Source organism: Corythoichthys intestinalis, chromosome 10 (assembly GCF_030265065.1).
Source record: "Corythoichthys intestinalis isolate RoL2023-P3 chromosome 10, ASM3026506v1, whole genome shotgun sequence".
In the NCBI taxonomy this organism is placed as follows: Eukaryota; Metazoa; Chordata; class Actinopteri; order Syngnathiformes; family Syngnathidae; genus Corythoichthys; species Corythoichthys intestinalis.
This window is the reverse complement of record NC_080404.1, coordinates 15068767-15082769: the sequence shown is the minus strand read 5'-3', so window position 1 is coordinate 15082769 and position 14003 is coordinate 15068767. Positions and strand designations below refer to the sequence as shown.

The window sequence follows — 14003 nt, the reverse complement described above, 5'->3', positions numbered from 1 at the left end:
AGTTCATTGAAAACAATGTACTGTTTTCCTGCTGAGTGTATATTATCATCTCGATGTTGGCGCTACAATGTATGCTCGTCTGTCAGTGTTTATTCAAAATCGTTGGAAACTTTTATATTTATTTTGAATAATTTTTGGACAAAACCTTACATTTAAAAGATGAAAACATTTTGAGTTTTCTTTGTCCAAAGCTAGACGAAAACGAACAGATTTTGAAATGACTAAAATATGACTAAGACCCAAAAACGAAAATGAAAAGGGCTGCCAAAAACAACTCCGCATCCAGTCCATTTTGACAGGACGCGGAATATAATTAACATTCGTTCATTTGCCCCTCTCAGTCAAAATGGATTGAATGTCTGTCTCCATCTGTGGCTGCTTTTGATCTATACAATATATATTTCATTATTTTAGTACCACTTTCCACTCTGTGAAAACTGCTACGGCAGTCAACGAGTTTATTGGCGAAAAAAGACCTTCTATGTTCAGACTAATAAAAACGAAATAAAACAAATTTTGCAAACCTTAAAGTGGCCCTGCTCGCTAACAAAAGCCCTGTTATACAACACACAGTCTGTCTTTGTTGTCCAAAATGTGAGAAAAGCAGAGTTATAAAAATAAATAAATACAGGAGCTCAACACCCTCTCAGACTCTTTGTGATATTGCACCTTTCCATCTTGTAAACAATTTTCAAAATAAACCCGGTACGCCATTTCTCTTGAATTAGATTCCACCAAGTCAGTGATCAAGCTGAGATAAGCACAACAGATCATAGACGGGGAAAAAAAATAATAATACGTCTTCTGAGGAAGTTATGGATTAATCAAACTGTGTGTAAGAGTGCAAATTATTTTATTTCCATCCATTCATCCATCCATCAGACGGGGAACACCCTTTGAAAGATCGCAATTCAAAACATTTTTTTGTTTTCTTTCAGGCAGACCTCACATAACCTAAATAGAAGCTTGACTGTACAGTACATTCATTCTCAGGGTATATGTGAAAGAAATGTATTTGGTCCTGAAACATCGACACTCATCAGATCAGGAGCATCTGCTGTTGTGGGAATCAAATGATTGGCACTTATAAGACAGGGAATCTCATGTGTCTTATCAAATGTCAAATACAAAGGCAGCTGATAACCTGGAGAGAAAATTTACTGTCAGGCCAACTTCAAGGCAAGGCAAGTTTCAAGGTAATTTGTTGTGTACAATTTTTACACAAGAGAATCCAAGTAGTTTACACTTTAAAAAATTACAAATTTGCAAATGATAATAAATTAAATTACAAGCAACGGTGGCAGATTAAATATTACATTATTATTATATTAGTCTTTTTAATATAATTTTAATATAATTTAAAGAATACGCGAATAAAAACATAATGCACCATTAAAACTGTTGCATAGAGTAGTTGCACTTAACTCCATCCATCCGTCCGTCCGTCCGTCCGTCCGTCCATCCATCCATCCATCCATCCACCGCCTAATTCGTGGTCGGGTTGTGGGGGCAACAGCTTTAGCAGGCAAACCCTGACTTCCCTCTCCCCAGCCAGCCGAGAGACATAAACCCCTTTCAAATATACCTGAACACCTTTAAAATCCATGGATTTGAACGGGTAACCGTTGTGTGTCAAAGCAATTTCCCGGGTCGACTGACACGGAGATTTTGCGGACATTTAACGGGTCGCGTCATAGTATTATGTCCGGGACTTTCCCGGGACGAGGCATGCATGAATGCATGCGCTTGATTCCTGGATCACAGATCGATGGCTGATAACGTGAATATCATGGCGGGCCGAACATCATATCCTCTTTCTTCGCAGTAAGACGAAAAGAGGCAAACAAACATCACAATTGTCAACATGACAAACTGGAAATGGCAAAATTAAACAGAAAACATAGCAAAATTCAATCTACTGGATCATAGAGCCGAGGAAAAGATTCCGTCTTTGGAAATATGTGGTTTATTTTGTTGCCGACATTAGGGTCCGCAACTGGGAAAACAAGGTTTTACCTCAATGCACAAAACAACGGAGGGATGCGTTCAAGGGTTTAATAAATACAAACAAAAATACACGCGATTGCAGAAAAGAGGGAGTAACACAATGGGTCCGTGACAGTAGGTCGATGGGGATCAATAATACTAGCCTAAGCGGTAGGCAGAGAGCCGATAAGACAACAAAACAAATACACTTAACTCATTCACTCCATTTCCACTGGTGCAACCCTCTTCCCTCCCGGCCGTTTTGCTGGATTTTGACTTATTTTGTTTTTGAATTCTGTTCTATTGCTTTATAAACATGGAACCCACCAATAGAAAGATTAGACCCTTTATTTAAGCAGGGGAAAAAAGTTAATTAATATCTTTTTCCATTCTTTAGAAATCAACATTAGAAAATAACTTAGTTTGAGCAATTTTCTAATTTCTGATGAAAAAACCGAGAAATTGAGCTTTTTGTGAAAGCATACAGTTGTGGTCAAAAGTTTACATACACTTGTGTAGAACATAATGTCATGGCTCTCTTGAGTTTCCAGTTATTTCTACAACTCTGATTTTTCTCCGATAGAGTGATTGGAACAGATACTTCTTTGTCACAAAAAACATTCACGAAGTTTGGTTCTTTTATGACTTTATTATGGGCTAACAGAAAAAGTGATCAAATCTGCTGGGTCAAAAATATACATACATGGATCTGAAAAAGCAAATCATTGACTTGAACAAGTCAGGAAAGTCACTTGGAGCCATTTCAAAGCAGCTGCAGGTCCCAAGAGCAACAGTGCAAACAATTGTTTGTAAGTATAAAGTGCATGGCACTGTTTTGTCACTGCCACGATCAGGAAGAAAACGCAAGCTATCACCTGCTGCTAAGAGAAAATTGGTCAGGAGGGTGAAGATTCAACCGAGAATCACCAAAAAGCAGATCTGCCAAGAATTAGAAGCTGCTGGAACACAGGTGTCAGTGTCCACAGTCAAGCGTGTTTTTCATCTCCATGGACTGAGAGGCTGCCGTGCAAGAATGAAGCCCTTGCTCCAAAAGCGGCACCTTAAGGCTCGACTGAAGTTTGCTGCTGATCACATGGACAAAGATAAGACCTTCTGGAGGAAAGTTCTGTGGTCAGACGAAACAAAAATCGAGCTGTTTGGCCACAATGCCCAGCAATATGTTTGGAGGAGAAAAGGTGAGGCCTGTAACCCAAAGTACACCATGCCTACCGTCAAGCACGGTGGTGGTAGTATTATGCTGTGGGGCTGTTTTGCTGCCAATGGAACTGGTGCTTTACAGAGAGTAAATGGGATAATGAAGAAGGAGGATTACCTTCAAATTCTTCAAGATAACCTAACGTCATCAGCCCGAAGATTGGGTCTTGGGCACAGTTGGGTGTTCCAACAGGACAATGACCCCAAACACACATCAAAAGTGGTAATGGAATGGCTAAATCAGGCTAGAATTAAGGTTTTCGAATGGCCTTCCCAAAACCCCATTGAGAACTTGTGGACAATGCTGAAGAAACAAGTCCATGTCAGAAAGCCATCAAATTTAACTGAACTGCACCAATTCTGTCAAGAGGAGTGGTCAAAGATTCAACCAGAAGCATGCCAGAAGCTTGTGGATGGCTACCAAAAGCGCCTAATTGAAGTGAAAATGGCCAAGGGACATGTTACCAAATATTAGCGCTGCTGTATGTACAGTGGGGAGAACAAGTATTTGATACACTGCCAATGGGTTTTACTGTATATTTTTGACCCAGCAGATTTGATCACTTTTTTCTGTTCACCCATAATAAAGTCATAAAAGAACCAAACTTCATGAATGTTTTTTTGTGACAGAGAAGTGTCTGTTCCAATCACTCTATCAGAGAAAAATCAGAGTTGTAGAAATAACTGGAAACTCAAGAGAGCCATCACATTATGTTCTTCACAAGTGTACGTAAACTTTTGACCACAACTGTACATTTTAAACATAACTTTGACTTTAACACAGCAATTTTTTGCTTTAGTTACATTCCAAACATCTGAATAAAGTTTTCGTTTTACAAAATGATATGAGCAACAAGACAAATAGAGCTTTTAATAGCAAAGTAACGATTTATTTACACATAACTAACTGAGAAATGACGCTGTTGTGGCAACAGGCGGGGTAAACTTTTCCCTCATCGCCACCTGTCTCTGTTCGTCGAGCAGCACGGACTCAACGGCATCATCCGCTACACTGATGGTCCCGGTCATTCTGTTCGGTCGTTCAGCGCCTGGCATCCCGAGCGTTCTTCCGGTTGTTTTGCTCGGTCGTCCGCCGCCTGGCATCCTGGACGTCCATTTGGTTGTCTTCCGCCGGCGCCCCGGCTGTGCGGCCCGGCCGTTCGTTCCGTTGAATCGAGTTGCGGGTCCTACCAAATGCGCTACTGCCCTCCAGTGGCCAGTTTTATTGCTTTAAAATGGATTTTCAGTGTTGTCCTTTGGAGCTAAGTTGAATCAGAACCCAGAGATGTCTCTTGTGAAAAAAAAACAACGTAAAAGACGTATAAATACGTCTTTGGGACACTGAAAAAATTAAAAATAGAACGTATTTACGCGTTTTTGGGAGCAAATGAGTTAAATACTAGCACAACATAGGGGATTTCAAAACAAGAGCGGAAGACGAACAAGCTAGCAACTTCATGAAATTCGAGAGTATACGAGCTCAAATGGCGCCCAGCAAATTAGTATCTCGGCGCCCTTCTCTTGGATCGCCTGGGCTTGAATACAGTCTTGCGTGCTTGAATTAGCTGCAGATACTACGTCGGGAACGCTCCTACAACCAGCACAGTAAAAAAACACGATCTGACCAACAGAATGTGAGAGCCAATGCCGACCGAAAATGACGTCATGTCAGGGTTACAAAAAGCCCTCCCCTACAGAGAGCGCCGATTCGGCAACACGGGACAAGTCTGTGAAAGTGTCCAACCCGCATCATTCCCGGGATAGCTCTCCATTTGTGAAACCAATGACACGAGTAAATCCTGTGTCACCTTATACGGGAATGTACTGGGATATGTGTTTGAAAGGGGCTATAGTCTCTCCAGCGTGTCCTGGGTCATCCCCGGGGAACACCTCTTCAGGGAGGCGTGCAGGTGGCATCCGAACCACCTCAGCTGGCTCCTCTCAACGCGGAGGAATAGCGGCTCGACCCTGAGTTCCTCCCGAGCTTCTCACCCTATCTCTAAGGGATTGCCCGGACACCCTGCTCTTGAACTCCTCCACTTGGGGCAGGATCTCATCCCCGACCCGGACAGGTCATGCCACCCTTTTCCGACTGAGGACCATGGTCTCAGGTTTGGAGGTGCTGACCATCATCCCAACTGCTTCACACTCAGCTGCAAACCTCTCCAGTGAGAATTGGAGATCATCATCAGCACATCATCTGCAAAAAGCAGAGATGCAATGCTGATGCCACTAAACCGGACCCCCTCAATGCTTCGTCTATGCTTAGAAATTCTGTCCATAAAGGTTATGAACAGAATCAGTGACAAAGGGCTACCTTGGCGGAGTCGAACCTTCACTGGGAAAAAATTTGACTTACTGCCGGCAATGCGGACCAAACTCTGACACTGGTCGTACAGGGACCAAACAGCCCTTACCAAGGGGCTTACTAAGGGTCGCGATACCCCATACTCCTGAAGCACCCCTCCCCGAGGGACGCGGTTGAACACCTTCTCCAAATTGACAATGTATCAACATGTAGACCAGGTTGGGCGAACTCCCATGCACCCTCGAGGACTAACTGCATCCTAACAGTCATAGAGTAAATCAAATTTACTATCCATATTTTGATTAATTTTACCACATTAGTTTCTCACATTTGTGCTGTTTCCTTTTATCAAGATCTGAAAGACACTTAAAGCAACCTATTTTAGCCCAATCATTTTCATTATTTTATACTTAAAAGTGGAAGTAATTATAGACCCATTACGGCTGGACTTGATTAAGCATTACATGTCTGCTGGCACAGAATGAACATCTGTTCACGTGCTTCTCTGAGCATTTTGATGACAGTCATTAACCGCTACACGATAATACGTGAGCCTCAGCATGTTAAATGGATTTGTGTATGTTATTTAATTAACGACATCCCTCATATTGAAATGCGCAACCAGATCCTTCTCTGAAGTTCAATTTCCTGTCACCTGATTATCACTCTTTTAATCTTTGCTATCATTTATAGACAAGATAGCAACAAAACAAAAAGAAAAGCTAAACACACTTGATCATCAAGGGTGTAGGTTTTGTCTCAACATTGGTAGGGACACTATAACAGCATAATCTGCATGTACACTTTTTGCTGGGGACAGGACATTAATATGACCAAACAGATTAGGTGAACGGGGATCAGGGCTACATTTCACACGTATATGCTGATGTGTTTTCTACATAAAAATAAAAAATAATCAAAATATTATTTTCATGGGAGAAACTCGTTTTTCAAAATTGGGGAATTCCCTCTTGCTTCATATAAAGAAAATTTACATTGGTTGTTTTTTGGGGGGTGGGGGCTACGGGGGGTGGGTGGGGGGGTACTACTTAACCCAGGGGTCCCCCAAACTTTTTCCTGTGAGGGCCATATAACTTTTCCCTTCTCTGATGAGTGGCCGGGGTCAGTTTGTAACAGAAAAAGTGTGACGATTGCAGGCGTGCCTAAATGTAAAAATGTATTGTTTTTCAGAAAGCCACAATCAAATAACCCTTTCTGGATTCTTCACGGAACAAAAGTAAATAAAATAAAATAAAATAAAATAAAATAAATAACACTATTGAGAAAAAAAAAAAAAAAAAAAATCAAAATGCTCTCTGGTATTGTTCAGGGGGCCGGACCAAATGTGGAGGCGGGCCGGTACCTATATATGGAACTACATGTTAGCCGGCATTGTCCTTCACCACAAGAGTAAGACGTTGCTTCAATTGGTTCTCTCTTTCATCTTCTTTTCCCTTATTTTCATCTCCAAAGTGCATCAGTGAGTTAAGCAATTATGGAAAAAAAAAATCTCAATCGAGATTAAACTTTTTATCTCGATTATGATTAATGTATAATTATCTTAAAATAATGTCTGCATAGGCTACAAATATTTTTTTTCCTTTAAATAAATAATGTAGGGGGGAAAAATGAATACATTTTAATGAATGAATGAATGAATGCACTAATTGGTATTTGGTTTCAAAAGTGTAAGGTCCCAACATGCTCTAGCCTTCTTTCCTTCTAAACCAGGCCGTTTACAAGAAAAGAAGCTGCATGCGGGTTTTTTTTTACTGTCAACACTTTCCTGTGAAACACAGACTGGGTCCTGGGACCTCTCTCCCAGAGCCGTATAAAGAGAGTCGTGACACTCTTTGATGTCGCCGCAGGTGGTCACGTGGTTCCTGTAGGGTGTGGGTAGTTCCAAGCACAAGCAGCGCTGTGGTGGTTTTCAATGGAACTGAAAGCGATAATTTCGACATTTATGGCGATATGGATAAAATCGCGTATCTAAGTACTAGTTTGATTATTTCATTGCATTATAACATACAGTATATTTAAATGCTAGTTTTAAATTTGGAGGGGTAAGGCGACAACTGAAAACCATGTAAAATGTTACGCAGAAGGGAACTGACTACATGTACGATTAGAAATCGACTTTTACATTGAAATGCAAGATGATTTAGGTTTTTTTTTTCACAACAAGAATACTGTTTTTCCAGAGAATGTCTAGATTTCTTTGATTCACCTACCTGTGGTAATATATTAAAGATAACACCCTGTATAACATAAGTTTGTTCCCAAGTTCTAAATGGCACATCCTGGTTTTTTTCCCGTCCCATTGACATATAAAAAACACTTTTGTTTCCCAAAAAGTTGGAGGTCACGACTTTTAAATTCTATTTTCCACTTTTCTTTACTGTTGTACTTTGTAATGCTTATATATATGAGTATGCATTTTCCTTTTTGTTTTATAGACTTAGATTGACCTGAAACACAAAGAAATTACGTTTGCACATATTTCCCGCTTAACTCAAATTTTGAATATTGCCTCTAATTTTAGCAAAACCAAACCTGTACCTTTTTAAAAGCATTTTTCATTTAGTTTGGTCCCAAGCAACACAAATAAAATGATGGCAAGACAGGAACAAAATTGTATTATTTTCTGTAACATGGTGTAATGTGTAACAATAACAACTTATTACCCTTTGATGAAGAAAAAAATTTTTTATTGAACAATTGGTGAAATTGGGGTCATGTTTCATTGTTTACACCTAACATTTTATAGATCAGTGGCCTGTGATGGTTGGTTGTGCAGCATGGTTTCCCCAAAGAACAAGAGCAGTAGAAAAAATGGATGGCAATGGTCAGCCATCACAACATGAAATAAAAGGCTTTTTTTTAAATATGTTTTTTGCTATTTGAAAAATGGGCTTCGTGCCCAAAGCCAGCAGGCACCAGCAGCAGTCCCCAGCAGAAGCGGGTCTTGAAAATGTGACCTTAAAAATAAATAAATAATTAAATTAGTTTTCTATCATAAATTTGTGTTTATTGTTCGTTAACATCACTTTTCAATCTATATAGATCTCTAAAATATAATAACGTCAACCATTTTGAATACAGGTTGTCATGCATTGACTTGGTACTCTTCCATGAAGGTGATACCTTAGTTCAAAGCTTACAAAATCGACCTAATTGGCACGTGAAAGCCAGTCGTCTACCAATACTCAGATGAGTGTGAACGTCACAAAGGGCCTTTGAAAGAGTTGACCATTTAAATAGGTAGCGACTTAATGAATTTATCCCTGGCTATACATTCCTAGCTAGCAGAGTCAGCTTAAAAAGTAGGAGAAAATTGCTCGTCACACAGATAAAATATATGTATAATTAATTAACGCACATACAAATAAAGCTCAACATATACATTATGAAGCGCCTCTTATAGAATATAGACTTGACAGCCAGCCATTCGTATGAATGAGGTCTGCCCTCGTCGAAGTCATGTTTGGAACTACCCGAGGCTCCGTAACGCTGGAAAACCCGGAACTAAAATTGTATAATGGATCCCTATGCGCGACTCTCTTTATACGGCTCTGCTCTCTCCCTAAGCAGCTTCTTGCTCACTTTTTGCTGGTTCTATAGTTTCCAGCAGAGTTCACTGTATTTCTCACAGTTCAAATAACGATAACAGTAGAACACACATTGCAAATTAATAATTGGATCATAAATAAGTCAATCTTACTTTCAGCTAGCTATTTTTCTTATGTCAAGAAATCTGAGTAAAATTGAAGCACTGGCAGATCATTTCACTTATTTCTAGTAGATTTACACTGAAAACAAGGGATTTTAACTTGTTTTAAGGAGGTGTGTTTTTGCAGTTTACTCGAGTTTTACAAGTTAGCAAGATCACACAGTTTAATGCTATGCTAACTCTGATGCAGGTCGGATTTTCAATAGCAAAATCAGGCGCGTGTTCTCCACCATCCACAGCATTGACGTCTGTTTACATTACTTACAATGGCTGCTGCTGCTGCTGGCTGAAAAAGACTTCTAATACCCCTCCTAGTTGAAGGGGATGAAGGAGACGGCACGTGGACATGTTTGTCCATCAAGTTTTTGTGTTTGTGTTGAGAGCGAGGGGTGGTGGGGGGGGGGGGTCTAGTCATCAGGCAATCAAATGTGCGTTTGAGGGGGGGAGATGGATTGGCACATTCAGCAAGAAAAAGGGGTAAATGTAAGTCTGAACATAATGAATATAATTCACTTAATCATGTTGGTAGGGTCAATTCTATCCATATAAAACACGGAAAGACAATCTAAATGACCCATATAACAAGTCATTAAATGATGAATATAAGGTTGCTTAAAAGTTGGTTGGTGATTTGAGCATCCTAAAAAGTTGGTAGTGTTTTGTCCCTCCTGTCCCTATGCAAACCTATGCGCTTGAGTCTCAAAGCAATATGCACAAGGATGATTTGAACCTGAAATTATATTTGATAGATTCTCCTACCCAGTTGCGCGGGAAGTGGGGTGCTTTGGCACCCCCTTCTGTTGGGGAGAAAAAAAGTTTTGGTAGATTCGTTTTTGTTGCTGTTAAAAATCGATACAGTAAAGATTGAAATAATAGTGTATTTATCTTTGGGGATTAAAAATATAAATGTTGAAAAAGTTATTTTGTCAATAACATGGTCACCACCTGACACCTTGCTTACTACCAGGTCACATTGCACTGTTGGAACTGAAAAGTTACCTGTTGATAAAGGAGGTATTAACATGGCGAGAAAACGAATGAGCGATTGCTTTCTTTACAAAAGCAGCAAAATTTTCTATAATTTGAAGATTATGATAGTCTAAGGTGAGGAAAGGTTAGGTGCAGATTCAGACTGTGGAGAACTTCAAATAGCTTGTATTGTAGCCATATTAATGTTTGTTGTTGCTGTTGAGCTGCCGCCGTGCAAAGCGCTGTTGCATATTCGTGTGCAATTTATTATTTTTTTTATGGAGAAAAAGTGCGAGTCTGACAAATTTGGACCGAAACGGCTGTTTTTGAATGGGATAAACAAAATAAGATCCTCAGAACCCCCTGCTGTGAGTGACTTCCAGCGCCCCTGCTCCCACCAAAATAATTAGTAAGACTTCTGGGCATAGAATGATCCAATTTCATAAACCAGTTCGAATAAATATATCTTCTTTAAATATTTATGAATAAATAGCACATTTAGCATCCTGTAAGGACTTAACCTGTGTGTCTTGTGAGCAGATGTATCTCAGATGAAACAGTGACTCAGTACTTATCCAAAGATCAGCTATCGAAGCACTACCAGGTTCCTGTTTTCAAGTTCATTGGCAAGGAGAACCGGGTGAGTAAAGCAGCCTGCTGAGAGTCAGCTGGCCAAAGACAGAGGATGACGGTTCATGATTGCATTATACCTTACAATGCTGTATAGATCGTCTGCGAATACAAGATGTCTGATTACAGCGCATGTGTTCTGTGCGTTTACAGCAGGTGTTTCTCCACTGTCAAGTGCTGGTGTGCAGCCTGGGAGATTCTCGCTGCTCACAGCCTTGTAGGAGACGTGTCCGTCGCGGGGTCCCAGCTCAGGGACATCACACATTGAGCGGGGGCCCCATTTTCATCATTCCGGAGTCCAGCAGCCGGACAGATTCAAATTCAGCAAATACTCCGATCAAAGACATTTAATTAACCAACAGAATGTACCTGTCATTACCTGTCAAGTCATACAAGTCAACAATGCATTTAAAATCAACTTTGTGATGAATTTACACTGTAAAAACACAACCTATTGAATTTACTCAATAAAATTGAGGTAACAATTTACACTCAGTTTGATAGTGTAAAGTTTAGCCAATTGTACTTTGTAAATATTATTATTATTATATTAATAATATTATCATAAATGCATCAACAATAATATACTCAAATAATTTGGGTAAAGGTTGCTTAACCTTTTGAAGCAGATTATATCACTTAATACCTCTTAAAATTAAGTATTATTGACTCATGGTTGTAGTGTATTGTATATTTTACTGAATGTTTTTTAAAAATAAATATCAATTTACCGTAATTTTCGCACTATAAGGTGCACCTGACGCCACCCACCAAATGTGACACGAAAACAGCATTTGTTCACAGATAAGCAGCACTGGACTATAAGCCGCAGCTGTCCTCGCTGTATTATGGGATATTTACACTAAAATATATTAACCGGAAACACTTTATTTGACAGTGGCATCATACGATGGTCAGAAGACCAAATGAACCACCATGAAGCTTTGAACCAATTGGCTTTAAAGCTTCATTGCTTCAAGTGGTGCCATAAGACTGTCATTATACAATCATAATTATGACATGACACTGTCATAGGCATTAATGAATGCTTGTAACAGATGTTATTTAGTGTCTTCCGGCAAATGATCTCCATTTTGAATGGATGTAAGAGTTCCGAGCTGGACAGAAATGGAGTTAGTAACATAATTTGCCGGATGACACTTAATGACATCTGTCATAAGCATTCAGTAATGCCCATGATAGTGTCATTCTCTGCTGCCACCTGCTGTCAAGACTGTTGTTGTCCAGCATGCCCCCTAACATGCATTGCAGCATAAGACTGTCATAAAACTGTCATAATTATGACATGACACTATTATGGGTATTACTAAATGCTTATGACAGATGTCATTGAGTGTCATCCGGGAAATTATGTTACTAACTCCATTTATGTCCAGCTCTGATCCTTTACATCCATTCAAAAGTGAGATAATTTGCCAGAAGACACTAAATGACGTCTGTTATAAGCATTCATTAATGCTTATGACAGTGTCCTGTTCTAATTATGATTGTTTAATGACAGTTTTATGGCACCACTGTCAAATGAAGTGTTACCAAATACCATAACTAGCAATTAATGAATTAACTGGGACAGTAACTGAAGAAATAATCGCCGCTGAACATGCATGTATTTACATCTGTTCTGCTGCAATAAATGCTAGGAGGCACGTCTTACCTATTAACCCAAATAAATTAACAAATAAGCTGCACTGGACTATAAGACGCAGGATTCAAAATGGAAAAAAAAAAAAAGTAGCAGCTGATTGTCCGAAAATTAAGGTAATTATTACTATTGTAGATTAGGTTTGTTTTACCCTGAAGTCATTGTAAACAAGAAACATTTGATTGTCAACTGTTTTTTGACAATTTGCTTATTAAATTTAAAATTTAACAAATTGTCTGCCCAACATAAATTGAATGCAAACATATTTTCCTCATAGTATGAGTTCATGTACAGTATTAACTGATGAGTGAAGAACACAAGGGTTCAGTTCATCAGTCTAAAATAAGTAATATGCAAAAAACAAGAGTTTAAGAAAAGTTTTAATGAACAGTGAACAACACGAGTGCATCAAGCACCCTTCAGTTTGAGATACAAATAAGGCAAACATGCTGTATCATAGATGTTAGAACCCAACAGGAGTGCTATGTTGTACATGCAAAATAGTTTCATGAAATTTGTGTGCAAATAAATGTGAGAAATAAATGTAAATGAAATGCATTACTAGCAGAAAAGTCTTCCTAGAGCACCAACTCCAGTCCTCGAGGGCACTTATCCAGTCCGTTTTCCACGTCTCCCTCCTCCAACATACCTAAATCATATAATCAGGATCATTATCTGGTTATTGGATATCTTGCTGATAAGTTGTTCTTCAATATTTAGTAACTACTCCGAGTTGTGGTGGCCTCTAGTGGTTGCCGCCATTACTGCCATTTACACGCCTCAGTAGCAGCCCAGCGTCACTCAATTATACTGAAGGGCGAAACATTTGACAATACTGTACGTCGTACCTGAAAAGTCAATTAGTAAATAAGGTAAATGGTTGAAATTAAGCCACACAGTTACCAGCAACTCACGTTGCTATGCTCTGAAAAACAGCTGGCTTTTAGCTAACTATCAGGAATGACTGTCGAAAGCCAGGAATAAAATATATAGATATTTTACAATAGGGGTGTCTTAACATGCAGCATACCAGGCTTGTTAATCTTTTCGCATTGTCAATTTTAAAAGAAACAGTAAGTTCAAACTTACCTGTTACTATACGATACCATCCAAGTTGGAGTGTCTTCCCAAATGAAACCGTTCTCCTTTCAGTTTGAAAGAAGACACATTGGCGCATACTCAGCCTTGATTTTACACCTAATATTTTTAAGTAGCTATCTTGTTTGTTCAACTTGAAGTTTATACTGATTAAAATTGGGTAAAGAGAGTTAATTGTAACTAATTTAATACAGTTCACTTGCTTACCTAAATACTTTTAGTATAATTTATACACTCTATATGGATGATAATTACTACCCACAAAAATCGTTTTAATAGTGTACCTTTTTTTGACATGATGACATTTTTCTTGTTTAGCTTAAAGACCAATAATAAATGTGTTTACATTACCATAGTTATGATGAAGATTCTCGTTTTTTGAAATATATTACCATTTCTGGCTA

At 39.0% G+C, this 14003-nt stretch overlaps 1 protein-coding gene across 2 annotated transcripts in view; it reads left to right on the top strand.

Annotated features, from left to right (window-relative positions):
• The window catches only part of oit3 (oncoprotein induced transcript 3), a 37335-nt gene extending 25356 nt beyond the window's left edge, over positions 1–11979 (top strand). Inside the window, exons 10-11 of one of the 2 annotated variants that reach the window (XM_057847500.1) lie at positions 10749–10848; positions 10992–11979. In XM_057847500.1, the coding sequence (XP_057703483.1) occupies positions 10749–10848; positions 10992–11189 (298 nt within the window). In that variant the 3' untranslated portion in view covers positions 11190–11979. The remainder of the gene's footprint in view (positions 1–10748; positions 10849–10991) is intronic. The other variant, XM_057847499.1, reaches the window with a different exon arrangement.
• The last annotated feature ends 2024 nt before the right edge of the window (positions 11980–14003 follow it).